At 36.6% G+C, this 19,745-nt stretch overlaps 1 protein-coding gene across 11 annotated transcripts; it reads left to right on the forward strand.

Annotated features, from left to right (window-relative positions):
• Nucleotides 1–2,262: 2,262 nt before the first annotated feature.
• Nucleotides 2,263–19,283, forward strand: LOC108498231 (protein-lysine methyltransferase METTL21E-like). Of its 11 annotated transcripts, none has more exons than XM_017816690.1 (6): nt 2,263–2,464; nt 4,105–4,189; nt 4,627–4,693; nt 14,791–14,948; nt 17,304–17,421; nt 18,297–19,283. In XM_017816690.1, the coding sequence occupies exons 2-6, from the start codon at nt 4,145–4,147 to the stop codon at nt 18,710–18,712; spliced, it is 804 nt and encodes a 267-aa protein (XP_017672179.1). In that variant the 5' UTR covers nt 2,263–2,464; nt 4,105–4,144; the 3' UTR covers nt 18,713–19,283. The 11 variants fall into 11 exon arrangements, with proteins under 11 accessions (XP_017672179.1, XP_017672180.1, XP_017672181.1 ...); XM_017816691.1 differs by having other exon boundaries at nt 4,109–4,189; XM_017816692.1 differs by having other exon boundaries at nt 4,130–4,189.
• The last annotated feature ends 462 nt before the right edge of the window (nt 19,284–19,745 follow it).

A 19,745-nucleotide genomic window follows, 5' to 3' on the forward strand; every position in this document is an offset into this window, starting at 1 on the left:
TTTGTCATGCATTTTCTGTCCAGACCTTAAATAGAAGGGATTCTAAGCAATGAAAAAACTAATTTTAGGACATTTACTCATAAAGACCTAGATTGAACTTGATATAAGTTTTCTGGATTCAGATTTTAAAATTGACCCAATATGTGATGTCCATTCATTTACATTCTGAGTTAATTGTTAAAATCACCTGCAATCTGTTGCTTCCTTAACTTAGAAATTAAATGAAATTTTGAAAACTACCTGGGTGATTTCTAGGTGTTGCAAGAAGGAAAATAAGTTCAATTAGTTTTGTTTTTCTTTTCCCTTCACTAAGCCTGTCTTAAAAGTAATGTTGTTTATTGAAGAGAGATGAAGCAAACTCTTATAAAATCTCAAGGAAAAACACACAGTATAATAAGTCCTTACATAATCTGATAAGCAGTAATTGTTTATGTTCTGAATGTAAATGTCATGTTTCTAGATCTGGATTTCCATGACCATATCGAAAGACAGTGTTTGTTTGAAAAAGTGGCGCAGCAACCCACTGGTTACAGCACTCACATCAGATTAATTTGTGAGAGATAATGTGTTGGGCTCAGACTTCTCACACATCTCACCTCTTTGAATGATTGTAGAATTTATTTCTACCTCCTGTGGATTAAGGAGGAAAAGTACAGTCTTTTATTCTCACATTACATTTTAGTCCTTCTTGCCTTTTTTTTGTCTTCTCATTTGATATTTCTACTGTGTTTCTCATTGTTTCATTGTTTGAAATCCAAGTCCATATATTTAAGTTTTGTATTAGATATTATCCTCCCCTAAAAGGATGAAGGGCTGACGTGAACTGGGTGCGATTTGACCCTCACAGTTGCAGAGAGTCTAATACTTCATGTACAGTTTATATTGGGCAAAAATGATCCTCTTTAAACCTCTTTTCTAAAAGATTATAACATTTTAAGCAAATTCTCAGCCTGTACAGCCAGTTTACAGCACTAGTTTGTAAATCACTCGTTAGTATTACTGAATTTTACTTTAAAAGTGTGTATCAGGTCTCAGTGAATTGTTTAATAGTTTATAGGTCTAGAAGAGCTCCTGTTAATTTCTTTTGCTGAGTATGGTAAAGTACACACACCCTCACCTCTCTGTAGGGCTTGTTTAGTATTTTTGTACAATAATTTATCATTTTTCTGTAACACCTAGAAACCACAGTTGAGGTTGAAGTCTAATTTTTCTAAAAAATGTGTAAAGTAAGAGACGGTTCATGTCCTGAATTGATTACACACTAAAACAGAGAAATCTTAGATAGCTGTAGTTGTTCTTATGGCAGTAAGTATTTGCAATCTGTTGAGTGAATAGACATTTGGAATATAGAGGAGTGTGATGCCTTAAAATCTATATTATATTAAATCGTAGTATAACTATATATATATATAGTATAACTCACTAGTACTTTTAGTTTGCTAAGCACCTTTGTATTAGATTCCTAAAATGCTGTTTAACTCTTCCTGTCAAGAATTTCAAAGAAAATAATCAAAGAAATAATTTTCTGACAATTTTTAGTATAGAAAGGCAAAAAGCTATTCTTTAATTGAGGCTTTGTAGGTGCACAAAAAATATTGTACTCACCATGGCATAGACCTTTACAATTTTATAATACCATCTAATTACAATATCTGGACATTACTTCGTTGGTTACACCCATCCCCAAAACCGTCCCTCCCATCATCCCAGCCTTGCCACACCTCCCAATTCTGAGTTAGTGGTCTCAAAATGACAACCCCTTCCTCTCCACTTTCATCTTCCTTGTCCTCTATGTCCTCCTTGGAACAGCTTCAAGGCTTCTAAGTAGTTTTATCTGGTTATATCAAGTGGTCTGACCCTGTTATGTCTCATTTTGAGTACATTTCTACAGATAAGGTGTTTTTCACCTTGCTAAAATCTTTGTTGAAATTAATCTAGTAGTGTGTGGATATTTATGCAAATTGAAAGCTGTCTCATGGAGTAAAGCAGAGTAGGATTTTGGGAGTTGTGTTGTCACAGTTTTGCATTCTAACGTGACCACCCCTGCTGCAAATGCACCCTTAGTAAATTTTAATCTGTGCTTTGGGAGGCCCTTTTGACTGAGGAATGATATTATGCTCTGTGGTTACTTTTTAGTAACACTGAGTGTTACATCCTGCCACTATTTATTTTGTAAAAAATACTCCCAAGTTGGTTACTTTGTTGGTTGGAGCTCCCTTGAGTGGGTGACTGGTGCTGTTACGAAATCCACTCCCTTATGTAAGGGACATGGTGTGCGGTGCCCTCTTTGTGCCCGTCCTGCAGCTGTCAGGATTTATTATTGCTCCCACTGTGGGGATGTTGGCAATGTGTGACACAGGCTTCGGGACACGCTCCTGCCTGTGGCTGCCCTGGAGAGAAGAGACCAGGCAGATAAGGACATTGCTGTTTGAGCACCATCTTCGGAAAGCTGCAAGAGATTCAGGTAACGTTGACTGAAATGCGGTGGATGCCAGTGGTATTTCACTTGTCTGTGTCTTAGACTCTAGATTATTTTGTATCCTTTGCTTTAAACAGCAAAACTGAGCTGTTCTGCACTGTTTAATTGCTTGTAGCACCCTTGAATGTGTATGTTAAACTCAGACAGATTGCTATGTTGTTCAGTGTACTTCAAAGGATATTTTTAGAATGACATAAAAAGTGTAGTGGATCACAAAATAAAAAGGCTTTCCCTTGTAGGATGATTTTACAGTGCAATGTTGCTTATCCTTTAGAATGCAAAAGGACTGATTATTAACCATTTCTTTTGTCTTCTAATGTGAAGAAAATTTGTCTTTTTTGTTCTTCTGAGGTAGATGACAAGCTGATGGATGTGTGTAGCATTTTCTGCTTAATGTCCCAGTAGTTTCTTATGCTACTTGTTATTCTGCAGATGCATACAAAGACTTCAAATCCCATTGAATCTCTTTTGTTCCTCATCTAATGATGTTGCTATAGCTAAGTTCGTGTGTAGACACAAAAATAATGTCAATGATTTTCTTCTAGGTGTTACGGTAACATATTTTTCACCTTCAAACAGGTTAATGGCTGCTGGTATTGTAGTAGTAAAGTTAAACATTAAACGTGTGTCTTTGGTAGGGTGAAGTCAAAAGGGCATGGTGCATCCTCTCTAAAAGGAAAGGGCTATTCCATACTGTCCTTTTTCACTTGAAGTTTTGAGACAAAAACCTGCCTAGGACTTTGCACTGTGAGGAAGATTCTTGGTATTCAGCATATTTTTTTACTTTGATTGTCCTTTTTTTTTTTCTTTTCACTGTATAGAGATATTCCTTCACCTATTGCCTTATTTAATTGCATTCCTATCGGGTCTTTAAACATGTGTAGGTTATTAACTGTATACTGCCTGTAACCATTCCAGCAAAAATCAGTTAAATCTGCACATAACAGTGGAAATTTAAAAATTAAATTAAAACTTCAAAAATTATTAAAGCACTGATTTTTTTTTTTCTTTCTATGAACTCAGTGTTCTTCCTAATTGTAAAATATCAAGAATTGGAGATGATTGCTTCTGTCTACTTTTCTACAGACAGCAAAAATTGTATTGTCCTCTGTCATACTTTTCCTATTATTTTTTCTCTGGAGTCTGTGTGTTCTGTGACTGTTTATATAGGCACATATGCTTTCTGTTTAGCATGTTATTTGTAGATCCTGCTTCTTACTTATTCTCATATGCAAATTTATTCAAACAAGATTAGATCCTTAAGGTGCAGTTTTTCATGTCTTTCAGACACTTGTTGCTACCTTTCCTTTCAATCCTTTATAAGCCTACGAACCCTGATTTTAATTTGTTCTAATTTTAAGATTTCATATAATAGTTTTAAACATTTATCAAAGCTATTTATCTCTCTCATTTTTAAAAAAATCTGCTCTTTTGCCTCTTCGAGAGTGTAAGAGTTGAACTAATTTGGTTCTGGTTCTTTTATGCCTTGAATATTGATACTTATGTGTCTACATGTTTTTATCATCTATATAAGTAAATTATAGCATAGTACATGTAAATTTTCTTTTTTAATTAAGTGTTTGTGGGGAAAAAGAAATAAGGTACTTATTTCTTACATTATTCAGGCAGGCTTGTGTTTCTCTGTCCCAGGGTTTGTGACTTAGTATGGATTTGACATCATCACAACATAATTATCTACAAAATGAACTGGTAAGAGAATTGGAAAGACAAGAAGGTAAAATGTTTCTTATTTCATTATTTTTCCTCGTTGCACTTAAGAATATTGTTAAGTATAAGGAACAAAGTGTCTGGCTGACAGTGAGCTATCTTCTCATTCATTTTTTCTGAAGAACTGTGTTTATGCCACTTGTGCAGAAAATACAACAGATAGCGCTGTTGTATTCTAGCTATGCAGTGGGTATCTTAAGTATGTTACACCTGCGTACTCTTGTCCTGGCAGTTTCCTACCAGTGCCTGGCATCTGTCCTCCAGCTACTTGCCTGTGACTGGTTCCAGGAAATGAAGCTGTGACTATGATCAAGCTATTCAGAGAGGTTTGTTTATGGGCTGTCAGTTAGGGAGAATTGGTTATTACAACCTTGGTTTCTGTCCAGACAGTCTCAGACCTAATCTTTCAAATCCCTCAGGGGCTACTGACAGCTTTTCTTCTTCAGCACTTTCATGGCTGCACATCTTTTAAGATCCTAAAGTATTGTAAGTAGTCCCCTTTTTAGCAGTCACCAGGAGTAGACAAGGTTTTAGGGCAAGTGCATGTGTTTTGCGGTGGGGTCTAGTTATGTTCTACATAACATGTGTGAAAGGAAGAGGGGTTTAAAATTATTTTATTTTTCATAATATTTTTGTTTAAAATCTTAGCTGAGTTGTGGTCCATGTACAGCCAAGCTTTTGGGTTTCTGTTTTCTCAAGAGAGATCAGCATGCAGTTTTGCTTTGCTACCTGTTCAGTGAGGCAACATGGAGCTTTGGGCATGACTGCAATACTTAAAATGAATTATTTTCTCATTAAAACTAATGTTTGTTGTTTCACTTTCAAATACTTTTTTTGGAGTACCCCAAACTGATGACCTTCTCTGGAAAGCTGATGTTGCACAAGAGGATGTCTGATAGCAATTGGTATAGGTTGCTGTTCAATTGTCTTAATTTGGAGATTTTCTTTAATGCAATTCTCTTTCCTTTTGTCTAATTCTGATTTGAACAAAGAGCTCAAGTTACTCCTATGCAATGAAGCATGATTATTAGGAGAAGAATTATCTAGAAGAATAAATGTTAAAGATAGATCTACTAAATACTGAAATATTGATGACTGTCATTGTGTGTTCCATAGTACACAAGGGCTGAAATGAAGTTCCACAGTCATTTCTATGCTTCTGAAAGCTTGAGTGTCCAATACAGATATTCTCTTCACGCAGGATTCAGGGCAGGGAGGAGTGAGGCTGCATATAATTTCTTTAGGTTTTGAATTATGAAAATAAATTGAATTCTAGGACATTAGGTCAATGTAAGCAAATTAGTCAGTAGAATATTTAGATCAAATGCAGAAATACATTCCACTTAGCTAACAGAGGAACTGTGTCGATAGCAATAACAGGTGGTTCTCTTCCATGTCTAGAAACACTAGTTTAAGAGAATGAGGAGACATGAATGGAAAATGGAATATCTTCAAAGTTTCGTCTGACACCATACTTTGGCATCTTAAATTCCATGCCAGGTTCTGGAAGTAAAGGGTGCTGAACCTGCTGCATGGAGATTTACCTGTTCAATCACTCTGAGCCTGTGCCTTCCCTGTTCTTATCCTTTTTCTTTACTGCCTTCACCATCCCTATTTCATTATTTCACTTACGCAGTCTCAATATCTGTTTCTCAGGGTTCTTATTCTAGTTCAGTTTCTCTGCAAGTTCCAGTCATGGGATCATAGAATCACAAAATGTTTTGGGTTGGAAGAGACCTTAAAGACCATGCAGTTCCAACCTCTCTACCATGGGCAGAGACACCTTCCACTAGACCAGATTGCTCAAAGCCCCATCCATCCTGACCTTGAACACTTCCATGGATGGGGCATCCACAGCTTCTCTGGGCAACCTGTTCCGGTGTTGCACCACTCTCACAGTCTGAGCTCTTTATGTTTGGTGCCTTCCCCTTTGCTTCTTAATTAACTCATCATAAGTTTTTCCGTTTAAAACTCCTTATTTTTGTTCACGATTCCCATTACTACTGGTTCTCAACTTACAGGTAGGTTCTCACCCAGTCTGATCCTTCCTCGTGTGTCTTTATCCAATCAGTTCTCCACACCTACATTATTAGATGTCTCCTTTCTTTCCTCACATAATTTCTCCCAATCATTAGCTTTAAGTTTCCTTGGCTAAATGTTTCTAAGATCAGATTCTACCACTCCCATCCTAATTTCTTGGGATACTAGATTACTTTACCTCAGTTGCATCGTGTAAATTTAACCCAGAATAACTTTACGTCTGAGACAGAAGGAGGAGGACAAGTTTGCAAGGCATACTTGTCCTTGACAGTCCATCGTTGCAGTTCACTTGGCCAGGCCTTAGTTTTTAATCCATAAATATCTGAGAAAATGCTGACCTAGTAACCTTCTAATAACTCCTGACACTTTAGAAGGGACACTTCTAAAGGGACACTTCTAAAGGCTTCTTCTACTCACCCTGCTTGACAGATGTCCTAATTGATGGCAATTCCTGCCATCATGTCAAGTACGTTTTTGTGAAGTCCAGAAAGGTGCTTTAAACAGGACATACTTGGAATGGAGCAAAATGAGAATCAGTCTAACCCTGTAATTTAGAAATTAAGATATTCAGCTGGGAAGAGGAGTGACCTATTTCCTAGGTCTACTTCTAAAGATACTACTTCTCTTTCTCATTCCCTTCCCTGCTGACACTTTCCCACTGACTTCACAGACTTAGCTGTAAACTGTGAAAAATATCCTGGGACCTGAGCATGGAGTCCAAGTTTACCTTTTCACAACTGAGTGCCCAATTTGTAGTTGGGCTTTTCCTTGCTTGTTGTCCTTCTAGCATGATTCTTGCAATCCTGGTTTTCTGATGGCCCACCTCTGGTGGTGATGGAGGGGAGGGGAAGCACCTGGTTCTGTAGGATGGCTGGAACACACCCCTTGTGTGAGTGAGTTCTGAATTTGAATTCTTCTGAGGAAGATCCAGCACTCAGTTCCTACATTTTGAGTTCCTCAGTCACTGAACCATTCTTTATATAGTGGACTTTGCAATTTATAGTGCTGGTTAAATAAAGAGCTTATTTATAATATATAGAAATAACACTTTTGCAATATCTTCCCACACCACCTGACTTCCCTTCTTTCGCCTTCCTTTTTTTTTCATTTTTATTCTTGTCTTTTTGCTTTGAATTATGCTTCTATCTTAAGATTAAAAACCAACCAAACAAACACCAAACCCACAAACAAACATATAACCTCTTACATTAACGCTCACCCTAAAAGCATTAATGCTCATCCTAAAAGCATTAATGCCTACACACACACACACCCCAACTCACGGAAGTCACACCATTAGTTACCTGCATTTTTTTCTTCATTGCAAGATTGAGAAATAGCAGAATTAAAATTCTACTCCTCTTAGGCAACAAGCTGTCTCTAAACCAAAAAAAGTCTAAAAGAGGTAGTTTAGAATAAGACCTCAGTGTAACTCAATTAAGGAGTGACTAGAAATAAATGGCACCTTCACAGTAAAACAGAATAGTCTAGAAATAACTCTTCTCTTTATTTATCTCTTGAATGTAATCTCTTGCAGTAAGTTACCTCTGAGCTCTTTTGTTTGAAAGTGGCAGCATTCAAGTATTCTAGTAAACATCAGTAAAAATTCATTAATTTAACACTTCTGTGTTCCTTTTCTCTCCCCACAAGAAGTAGACCCACTTTCATTGAAGACATTGCTAAGCTCAAGTGGAAACTTCTTGGGTATGGATAGAGCAGAAGTTGGAGGCAACACTCAACAAATAATCAAAGTATACATCAACTCTGTAGAGAACTCTGCAACTTATTCTACCCTCTCAGCCATGTGCCTGTCTTTCCTATTTTCACTTCTCTAATCTTTGCACTAGCTGCAGTTTGACAATAAATAATATTTTTCAACTGCCACATGTAAAAGGTAGTAGGGTTGCATGGATTGGTGTTTTTAGTTTATTTCAGGTCCTTTATTCAAAGATATATTTTAGAAACCTAGAATTATTGGTAGGTGAAAACTGATGGCATTTTCTTGAGTCTCTTTCTATCCATCAGGAAGTTGGTTGCCTTTTCTAATATACATTAAGCCATCTAATTTAAAGTTACAGTCTTTTGTTGTCAAAGTCAAATGATTTAGTTATTTTTAGCTGCAGAGCTTTGACCTGAAGGTGTTTTCAATGACAGACAAACATGATGAAGTAACAGAGGTAGTACTTCACATATTAGAATTCATTATGTGTCCCTGAGATGGACACTATGGTACTTCTATTTTCAGCCTTTTAATGGATTTTAAATGACCTGTGACTTGGATAGGACTAGGATATCAGTGGTGTAAATTCCAAATTTACAAGTGCCTCTCAAGCCTGGGCAAATACATAGACTGGATACTGTGAACGTACCCCTCTTCAGTTCTTGTGTCCTCATGCTCTGAGCTAAGTGCATTTTGTCTTTTGACTGAGAAGAGGCTGCCTGTCGTGGCAGTTGTGTATTTCTGCATTTCAAAGTATAAAATTTCAAGTATTATATTACCCTGACATAGTATCTCAGATTAATCAATATAATACACCTCTTCATTGCCATTGCTTCAGCAGGTTGAACTTGTAATGAATGTACTGCTAACACTTACATGATGATCTCCCTTTTTGTAGCTAGGGGTGAAATAAGGAAAAATTAACTGTCATTTAGACAAGTATTTCAATGGTACTTTGCTTTATATTCTTAGAAAGGTATAGGTTACATCTGACTTCTGTGAAGTCAAGAGCATGATTAGATTTCCCTCCTAACCCCTTCCTTTAAAGGTCCTCAGGCTGGAATAGAATGAAATAGAAATAAGTGGAATGACATAAAGATACTAAAGGGATAGCACCTGGAATTTAGGGACTATTTTGTGATTCAGGATTTTGTATGTTTCCATGGAGCCATCTGTAATGCTTGCAGGAGCAGGGCTCTGATCTGGAGATATCAGCAGCTCAGTAAAAATTCTGAGCTGCCAGAGTCCCTTAGTATTGAGACCTTTCTGGTTTTTTTTGGGGTAAACTTGGTCTGAGCCATTAGAAATACCCATATGGATTCACAGGAATACCTTCTGATGATTTGTATCAGTGGAGTAATGTAGCTCTTCTCCGGTCATCTCTTACAGTTACAGAACTGGTGGCAGATTTGTTCCCTCACCAATCTTTCTGCAGGTATCCTCTTGACTTTGTGATATATAGATAGCTATTTTATACATATATATGTATATATATATATATATATATATGCTATGTGTATTCTATATATCATGTCCATATGATATATATAAAATACATCTTAAATACTTAGTTTGTATGACTCCAGTCCCATGTGTCCAGAGCGGGGGGATCTAAAGAGTCCTGGATATTACAAATTACTTTTTTTGCATTATTCAATCAGTAATATCAGCACAGGTAGTCCTCTTGTGTTCATCAGACCCTGACATAATTGCTGAGAAGTCATGGAGGACTTCTCCACGTATGTCTTCACAGCTGTTGATACATGGTATTAAAATATTTGTAAGTACAAATATATATGGTACATTTTAAATCTAAACTCCATAGGTGAGATTATACTGCTTCTGAAGAAGGGAGAGTATGTTGTTGTAGGGCTGAACTTTGTCAGGTCAAGTTCATGCTTAAGTCTTGAATTTCATTCCTTTTGCCAGTTGGAGAAGATCCATCAAAGCAGGAGAGAAGCAGAAAATGATTGGATCTTATTTCCTTATGACCTTGGGCTGTGACACCATTTGACCTCAGGAGATTAAGTAGGGTCAGAGCAGCACTTGAAAGAGGCTAACATGTATTTTTTTTCTGTAGGCTGTTTTGATGAATCAGTGGTTGAAACTATGGTTTCTGAATTAATGCTGTTCTAATCCACTAGCAAAGTATTTGGAATATGTTTTGTTACTCTGTGTGCTATTTCTGAGTGAGTCTGAAAATGGATGTTAACTGCTAGTATCTTAATAGCTTTCATGTATAAGGGTCATTTTACTTTTTTAGCCACATTTTAATTCAGGTATTTAGACAATGGTAACTTTTTTTTTTTTATATAATTTTGATTTACCCCCCTTGTCTTTGCTGTTTTCCCTGCATTTTAATTTTTTTTATATAATTTTGATTTACCCCCCTTGTCTTTGCTGTTTTCCCTGCATTTTAAGTACTGTTTTATGGTACCTGTCTCTGCTTGCTTTTCATTCTGTGGAGAATGCAATAATGTAAGCAATATCATTAGTTATGCAAGGAGAGATTTAACATATGCTATTAATTGATGGATACTTAACTGAATTTTAAGGTTACCATTTCCTAGTGGAGCTATATACTTCCAGGCATGTTTTTATGTGACAAGTCGTGTAAAGGGAACAGCTGATCATGTAGCTGGTTTCTAAACAAGTACTATTTCTACTTATTCTAATCAAAAAGTGTGAAGATAAAGACAGCTTTCTGCATTGTTAAAGAAAAAAATGCTGCAGTTTGCAACTTTTTTCATTCTAACCTCATCTATCTCCTGTTATTTTCTTCTGCCTTTCCTTCCCACTTGAAGGACTTCTCCAGGTCTGTCTTGGCAGAACTCACATCCTTTTCTTTCTTTAAGTTTTGTTGTAACAAGACAACTAAATTCACATTTTAACATTTGACTTGTGAATGTGTCAGCAAAATCCTCTGGCTCCCTACACAAGATTTTGCAGCTTGACACAAGTTTCTCTAACTAACTTGCCACTGACTTCACAACTCCGGTCTTCCACCTGATTTAGTATGTCTCTTTGGAAAACTGTGTTTCCATTTCAGTTGTAATAATGATGATTGCTTTGCCTTTGAGAATGATGCTTTCGTTCTTTTGATGTGGTTGATACAGTGCCAGATGTGTCAGCAGTACCTGAGTTTTTTTCCCTCAGCCCTGATATTGATGTAAAATGCAGGGAGTTCAAACAACACACTCAAAGACTTTTGACTCCAAGGTTAGACTTCTATAATAAACAATACTTTATCTGAAGTATTTCAAAGAACACTTAAGAAATTAGCCTATTAGGCATAAAGTCTTAAGCAACTTAAAGACATTAAAATTCTATTTCTTAAAGAATTTCAGCAGCTATAGATGGGAACTTCTTTGTGAACACAAGTTCAAGACCAAAGGAGTGCTATCTGTTTCACTAAGAAAAACTATCTCAATTTCTGTGTTACCTGAACAGGATCAGATTGCCTCATCTTACTATAAATAAGGTTTTAGACTTGAAACTCCAGTGGTTTCTTTGTATACATGCTCATGCAAATAGATAAATAGGCTGAAGAAAATCATTCTATATATATATATATATACATACCACTTTCATGCCTCTCCACATCACAGAAGAGGAGTGAGGGCAAACCTACCTGGTCAAGCACAGGCAAATGAAGAGGGGAGGATCCAGTCCTAGCAGACCTTTAAGTTCTGACAGTTCAGTATGGGTGCTCGAGTAGTATTGCTGGAACTGCTCATTATGCACTTCCATACTTAGAAGAATTGACAGCCAAGTCATTCAAGCCACCTCCTCTCTTGTCTGATCCTGTTCTTCTGATGAGTCATTTCGTTTTGTCTTAAAACGTCGTTAGAATCATTCATTGAGCCATAATTTCAGGTTGTTTTTTTTTTAACAAGAGAATATGAACATAGAGATAAACACTTCCAGGAGCATAACTTCCTTTTGGCTTTTTACATCTGTTATCAAGAAACTAGCTTGATCAAAGTACCAGCAGAGTTTTCTTAGTGTTTTCAGGTATTAGAAGACTTCATCTCACTTGGATTTTACTTACTCTTATAGTAATTTTTGTGTCACTTGACAGATTTTCCACTAATTCTTTATTTTTCTGTTCTGACTGCTCTGAAGGCAGTTACAGAAAAAATAACTTCTTTCCCTTTGCATAATCCCACAAGAAGTTAGTTTGAAAGATATAAAGCAGCAAACAGAGGAGTGTCTTTTGCAGTATGTAAACTTGTATGAAGGAAAGTGAATCTGACTAAAAGTCTGCACTCCTTATTTTGTCAGCACTCTTCATCAGGATCATTAGAATCCCAGTCCTGATAAAGTTTCTCAGGTTTTAAAACCTGCCTACCATATGGTAACTCTGATGAAACAGATACTCTTCTTGATTCTTCACTATACTAGTATCATCTTAAGGGGAAATAAAAAAAAAAAAAAAATTGTGTAAGCTTCTCCAGGGAACTCACCTGGAGGATTGCCAAAGGGATAAGATGGGCAAAAATTTAAATGGTGTTATTAATCAGCAGATTGGGCATTCTTCTTTTAGGAGTGCCGACGGTTTAGCTCAGGAAGGAAGCAGTGGCCTACAAACTCTGTTAGTGTAGGTGCTACACAAGGCTGAAATAGAAAGTTTGCTGATCACGTAGGGAATAGATGGGAAATGCTTATTAAGCGCTAGAGGGGCAGCTGTAATACTGCTAAAGTTTTATAGATCTTCTGGCAGAAGCTTTGTAAGTTAAGACTTAATAAGTTACCAGCTTCTCAACAAAATTGGATCCAAAACTGATGTCAGGGGAGGAAGAATCAAGAAAAATGGCTGTAATTGAGAAGTAATAGAAAGAATAGCTTTTACTTCCCAGCTAGTAATGATCACAGAACAAGATCAGACTGCTCTAAGCAATAGGAGAAGATTAAAAGCAGTCTGTATCTGGTATGCTTGGAAACAGGACGATATATTAAATACACTTATGATATGAGTAATAAGACAGCTTTATATTATTTCTTTAATTAAAAAAAAAAAGATTAATTTTGCCCTGAAGTAGCATTTCTCTGACATTTAATTCATGTTTGCCAAGAGCTCCCTGATTACAGGCACAATGACTCATGTGTTTTCTCTCAGCTTAACATTAGAGGCTTGAAGAAGATATAATGGGCTGACACATACTACTTGTTTCCTAACATCTTAGAATACCAAAGTTTCAGTGTTGAGCATTTTATTTTAGTTATCTTTATAAAATTTATAAAAACCTGTTTGTATTTTTTTCCAGTAGTATATGCACTGCATTATTTTTAATTTTGCTGTATCCCATGATTAGGGTTCTCCCCTCACAGTAAATTCTTGGAGTACTGTGGTTGGTTAGTTGGTTTTTGTTGGGTTTTTGTGTCTTAGGGTCAACATACTAAAATTGAATATTTTTACTTTTTCTTCTTCATTTGTTGCTGTTCTCTAGTCTCCTCTGATACTTAAAGTTGAGTTACAAGCTTAAAGCACTGGCTAATGAGCCTGAACATCTTCCTCATGTAATTTTGTTTGGTATCATCTTTTTCTTAGTTCACTCCTACTTTTGTTCCTTGGGCCTTGTATCACAAGGAAAGGAGAGAGACTTTGTCAATATGTTAGCAATAAAATTACTGAGGCATATGGCAAAACAAGTGATGACACTTGTGGCTGTCATGTCCTGTGACTGCAATGATTTGAGGGAGAAGAAAATATGAAGAATCTTTGGTAGACCAATGTTTTTTATGCTGTCGAAAGCATAAATGTTTTCATTTTTAACAGCATTTGGACCTGCAATTTCCATGCAGATCCTGATATTGATATCTGTGATTTTGTTGGAGGCTGCAGGCTTGATACAGAAACTCTGCTTTGGACAAGGTGGTAACCCAGTTATCTAAATCTCTAGCATACTTTCTAGAAGGTGTAGCTTGTAAACATGTTTTGTTTTAGCTGATATGCCAACAGATCGTAGTTGGCACTGAAAGCAAAATTCTTGTGAAAACTTGGAATGAATCTAGACTTTGCTAAGAAAATGCTCTAGACAACTTCACTTACGTATTTCTTTTCCTAACATTGTGGTGCTGCTTTGTGTGATGATGGAAAAACTGAAACTAGCTTGGTATGCAGCTAAAAAAGAATTAATCCTCTCCTGTTAGAAGAGTTATCCAAGATTATGTTAGCTATCATAAATATCCTTTGCTTAGCAACAGGAATGGCATTCAGGATATCAAGCCAACTGGAAAAAATACCTCTGACAGGGCTCTGTTGGGGTGGGTGGATAAGTTTTCCTGATAACACTAGTGCTTTCACTCCTGTCTGTTATAATTTGTGTTGCTAGGATCTGTTTCACAAGTTTTGTGACAGACTTATAAATGATACTCTGCCTCCTTTTGTTTACTGTCAAAAAGAACCATAATGTGGGGAAAGTGATTAGCAAAAGGATATGGAAAATAATGAAAAATCTGGGCACATAAGACCATGAGTACCTATACTAGGGCAGCTGTTCTTGAAGAGAAAAAGAAGTTTAAAAATTTCCTTTGGATTGCTGAAAGGAAAAACAACGTATGGTGGCATTCCCCTTCTTTACTTTTTATTAACTTAGCTGCTTCAGCAAAATAAGAAAGAAATTATTTAGTCATAAGACTTAAAACTTCAATTAGAATTCGGGAGCATTGTCATATATCATGCAAACTGCTAATGGTGAAATGTATTTTTATTTACAGATGTAATTCATGTTCTTGCTTCCAAATAAACTTTTCAACATGAATTGGTAGTTTCATTATCAGTCCACTCAGCCTGTTTGACTTTTTATACTTTTTCTTCCAGGGGAAAAAGAGGATGAACAGATAGTTGCAGAAATCATGAGGAGGCGTTTTTTTCCTGCTGTTATAACTCATGAGACCTGGGAGGGCTTTCACTTTGCTGGCCATGAGATAAGAATTACAGAAGCCACTGATTGTTATGGGGCAGTCGTCTGGCCATCGGTACAATATTTTTGCAGTATTGTTATTTTTTATTTTTGGAGTCTTCTAGCACTTTTTAATTTGTTTTGTAGGACAAATATGTTTTATTATATGTTGTAAACCCAAGGAAATAATTCTGTGCTTCTCTGTCTCTGTTCTGGAAATCCCAAACCTGAATTTAGCCTGGTTTTGTTTGAATGTGTGGTTCTGAAAGCTTAGATGGTATTTCTTCTTTGTGCCCCAGTCATACAAGGTGTATAATCTTGTGTCCCCTCCTCATTTACCAGTAACTTTTGATTCTATTAAGCAATTACATGCATATTTTGAAGGAAATATGGCAGTTTTATGATTATTGCATTTCTGTACGTTTTGTAAATACAGATGGCTGTGTATCAGGCAGATCCAGGTTGTGGAAGCCACTATGCTACAAGCTCACAAGATATTAGCACTCACAGAAACTACTCAGGCTACTCATGTAAGAAACAAATTTACCTTTTAAATATGTAGACAAGGGAAAAGGAGCTTTCAGTTTCTTAAGCAGCCAGAAATCTAGTGGGAGAGAACCATTGTCCTTGGCTCTTGATATAAGAACCGTGAGCACATCCACCATACAAGAAGCCTTCTTCAAGGTTTTGAATCTGTACAATCTAGCTAACTGACTGTTTGGAAATAATTAAGACTGAAAGAATCCACCAAGAGGTGCCACGATAAACCATTGGCACTTGTGGTGTCAGGGAACAGTCCCTGTAGGAGAGACCCAGGGGGCTCCATTTCTGTCCCAGCTGTATCAGTGTCCCAGGTTCATACTGTTTTTAAGAAGTATGGCCATAGTTCAGCTGCGATATTCCTTGTTTTAGGAGATCTGGACAAATAATCTCTACTATATGTTTTAGTGATGTCAGTGCATGTCCTCATGGAAAGTTTGGCTGACTGCTGATTATTCTCACAGAATCATGGGCTTCATTGAAAAGCACCTTTTTTTTTTTTTTTCCTGGAAGGGCTTAACCAGTTTTGCTGTGTAAGGAAGACAACCTTTCAATCTATGTTTCTTGGTGTTCTCCCTTCCTCTTGATCTAGCTTTACTTGAACTCTTATGAAAAATGTCAGCCAAATTTGTCAAGAGGGGAGAAACTTTAATGAAAATAAAGTTTCTGTATGTTTCATGGGAAGGCAGAACTCTCAGGAACTTTGACTTTGCTAGCTGGTTTCTACAGCAGAATAGGGTGAACTCTGAGGGAAGGAATTATAGGAATTTATGGAATAACAGGAAATCCTAATATAATGTGCCAAATATTAGTCAAATATCAGACCCAATCTATAGGAACCTGACTTTCATTAGCCCTAGTTCTCACAGACTTATTTCTTTACCAAAGTTCACATTACCTACTCTTTCACGGTCTGAATTAAGAGGTAGAAAACAAAAACTTTGTTTGAATTTCTAGAATGTTAACACTGGGTCAACACTCCTGTTCCTTTCCTTCTACTTCTTAATTAGTTAAAAGCAAAACTAAGAGTGTAATTTTATTGTGCCAGACCAAGCCACTAATAATTACCTTTCCAAATGGCAAGAGGATGTGGCAACCATCATATATATTTGTCAGTGGAGACTATGTAATTGTCATCATCTGGGGAAAAATATGGGAGACAAGCTCGAAACTATCTTTGCCAGAGAAATAAAGTTAACAATTTCTATTTCAACAGTGAACTAAAATTCATTGATTAGTGTGAGACAGGGCAGATAGGCTGAAGGGGCTTCTTAATCACAGTTTATAAATACTTGTGTAAGGAGACTGTTGTAGAGGGCTCTTTGTGGCTATATTTGCTATGAAAGTTTGCTAAGCTTAACGAGGTAAGCACATAGAAACTGAAAACAAACTGAACTGGAAGAAAAGGGGGTAAATCTATTTGTCCCTTTTGAATCATTATGATAATTAATTATTTGTAGAAATAATTTACCATTGGAAAACTTTACAAGGGTCATTGTGGATTTTCTCTCACAAGCAGTCCTTATGTCAAGATATCTTTGTAAAGGACACCTTTTGAATCAATCGGAAGTTCCAGTTATAAGCAGGAATTGCTGACTGTAATTTTACAGCTCATGTTATGCATAATGACAGATTATCTAATTGTAGTTGTTCCTTCTGGCTGTAATAATTTACTAACCTACATGGAGGCATGTTGTGGCATTTATTTTGTGAGCTATAGAGCTCAAAGATCATAGTGAGCTGTGATCCTTTAGGGATAGTGTTTAAATGGATATTGCTCATTTGAACAGACAACAGGTTTTTTGCATGCTTATGAATGACAATGCATATTTAGTGAAGGGGTTTATTTAATTAATTTATTCAGTATGTTCACGGATTTCCTCCACTACAGGCTCTTGTTCTGTGTTATTTTTTGGAAACTAATTCTAAACAATACAATTTGGTTGACAAAAATGTGATTGAAATTGGAGCTGGAACTGGGTTGGTCTCCATAGTAGCCAGCTTACTGGGTGAGTATGTGCCATTACTGTTATGGTCTTAGAAATAGCTCTCAGATGAATAGTGGAGGACAAAGGAAGTGGCTTAGTTCTTCTAAAAGGCTGTTGTTTGAGAGCTTCCCAGACCGAGAAACAGTAAATTCTAATTGGAAACATGCTTTGTCACTTTTTTTTTCTCTGAGTGTATTGATGCAAGAAAGGAATAAATATATTGTCATTAACTGTGTTAAACAGAGGACCAAAATAAGAAATTAGTGGCTTCACAGGATGTCAGTTGGAGCCAGATGTAAGTATGACCAATGCAACCCTTCCATTTACCAAAGAAGCTCTTAGATGCCAGGTCACTTTCTATCCATTTGTGTTTCAGTATTTTCCTTCAGCAACTTGATTTTTCTGCTACAGACACTGTTGTGTTTTCTCTCATGGTAGCCTATTCTTCCTCAAGAGTATTCCAAGTCAGTGGTGTCTGCATTTTAACAGAACTTTAGCTTTCTGTAGTCTGAGAAAGCTTCTTTCTCTGTGAAAAGGAAGAAACCTGAGGCAATGCTTAAATCTCATGCTGACTTCTTGGAGTCAGTAACTGGTATTCCTCTATCCTTAGCTGGTCACTGTACTTTTAACCAATGTGATATCAAGACACAGTAAGTATTTAATTTCTCCCCACCAGCTGCATTTAGATGGCAATCTGTAGAATAGAACTATCACAAATCAAGTATTTATTTCAAGCACAATGTCTAAGAGTTATTGGGAGCATTTACATTGTTCTGTTAGCCTCAGTGAGAGCTATTTGATAAAATGAGTTCCTTGTGCAGTGGCTTTTGTGACTGGACTTTTAGTCAAGTCTTGAAGTATATTAAAATGTTACATTTGTTTTCTCCATGTCACAGGTGCCTTTGTGACTGCCACAGATTTGCCAGAATTACTGGGAAACCTTCGGCACAACGTTCTCCGTAATACAAAGCTGAAAAGCAAGCACCAGCCTTGTGTTAAGGAATTGTCTTGGGGAATTGATCTGGAAAAGAACTTTCCTAGGTCTTCCTGTCATTTTGACTACATTATGGCTGCTGATGTAGTTTACCACCATCCGTTCCTGGATGAACTCCTCCTAACTTTTGATCACTTGTGCAAGAATGATACTGTTATTCTGTGGGCAATGAAATTTAGGTTGGAGAAAGAGAACAAATTTGTGGACAGATTTCAGACCCTGTTTGACTTAGAGATGATTTCTAATTTCCCCAGTTTGAACATAACCTTGTATAAAGCAATGAGGAAAGACAGCATGAAAGCCAGCCTTCCAAACTGATGGTCTGAAAGTGAGATATAGGAAGGTGACAGTTTCAGCTGTTCTGTAGCTTGTTCTCTTTTTAGTAATTTCCATGTTAGTAGCTGCTAACATCTACGTGAATCACAGTTTTAGAGGTAGCTAAAACAAAGCATCTGATTCCTAGTGCCTCCCTAATAAATTGCTAAATTCAATTTGCTGATAGTTTTATACACAGAAGAGATGTACTTTTGACATTTTCTTGACTTTTATGTGCTAAGATGACAGCTCTAATAAGTTTCGCTGGTCTTACCACTATTGTTATGGGTCATGTAATGAATATTTCCAAAAGCTTTCAGTTACAGCTTTGAGTGATGTCTTATATGATCAACCAATCATTTAAAACTCAAGACTGTCATGAATCTTTGCATTTAAAAGTTGAGGTGTTAAATATGATCTTTCCCCATTCTCACTATCATGTTAATCCTTCCTTAGAACACCCTTAATAGGATGTTAAATTAGTCGAAAAAACCCCTTACTACCTATATTGTCATAATACAGGGGTAGAATATATTAGTTACCCTTTGATTTAATAATTATGCTTTCATTTTTTATTTAGATTTGGAGATTCTTCATCAGCTGCACACATGAGGCAAGAGGGAGTTAAATGCTTTGTTGCTTGAACAAGTGCTCAATATGTAAGTTGTATAAGAAGAGTACAGCATATCACCAGCTGCCCTTTGCAAAGACCTTAGATTCTTGGATGTCTGCTCCTCCAAAAATAGACAGTTATCTGGACATCAGGGAACAACAATGGAAAAATGATGGTGACCATGAAGAGAGGAGCTTTGCACTGCCGGCTGCTGGTGGCTGGAGGTAGAAAACTAAACCAGCCTGTCATAGTGTGCCTGAGGCATGGACAGGCTTAGATATTTGTTTGGTTTTGTGATATGGACAAACAAAATACTTTCCTCCTAGTCCTCAGGATTGTGTGCTTCTGTTTACAGTGGCCTATCCAGTAGTTTTCTTATGGGGAGATTAATAAAATTATTCTTTCCACATACCATATTTTCTG

This window comes from Lepidothrix coronata, unplaced genomic scaffold (genome assembly GCF_001604755.1).
Source record: "Lepidothrix coronata isolate B3197 unplaced genomic scaffold, Lepidothrix_coronata-1.0 Scaffold57, whole genome shotgun sequence".
NCBI lineage: Eukaryota > Metazoa > Chordata > Aves > Passeriformes > Pipridae > Lepidothrix > Lepidothrix coronata.

Bases quoted from the DNA above. Each gene is read 5' to 3' on its own strand.
- LOC108498231 (XM_017816689.1), top strand. From the start codon at position 13,728: ATGTTTTCATTTTTAACAGCATTTGGACCTGCAATTTCCATGCAGATC. The intron at 14,949-17,303 runs GTACAATATTTT...CCTCCACTACAG, and splicing joins GGGCAGTCGTCTGGCCATCG to GCTCTTGTTCTGTGTTATTT. The intron at 17,422-18,296 runs GTGAGTATGTGC...TCCATGTCACAG, and splicing joins CATAGTAGCCAGCTTACTGG to GTGCCTTTGTGACTGCCACA.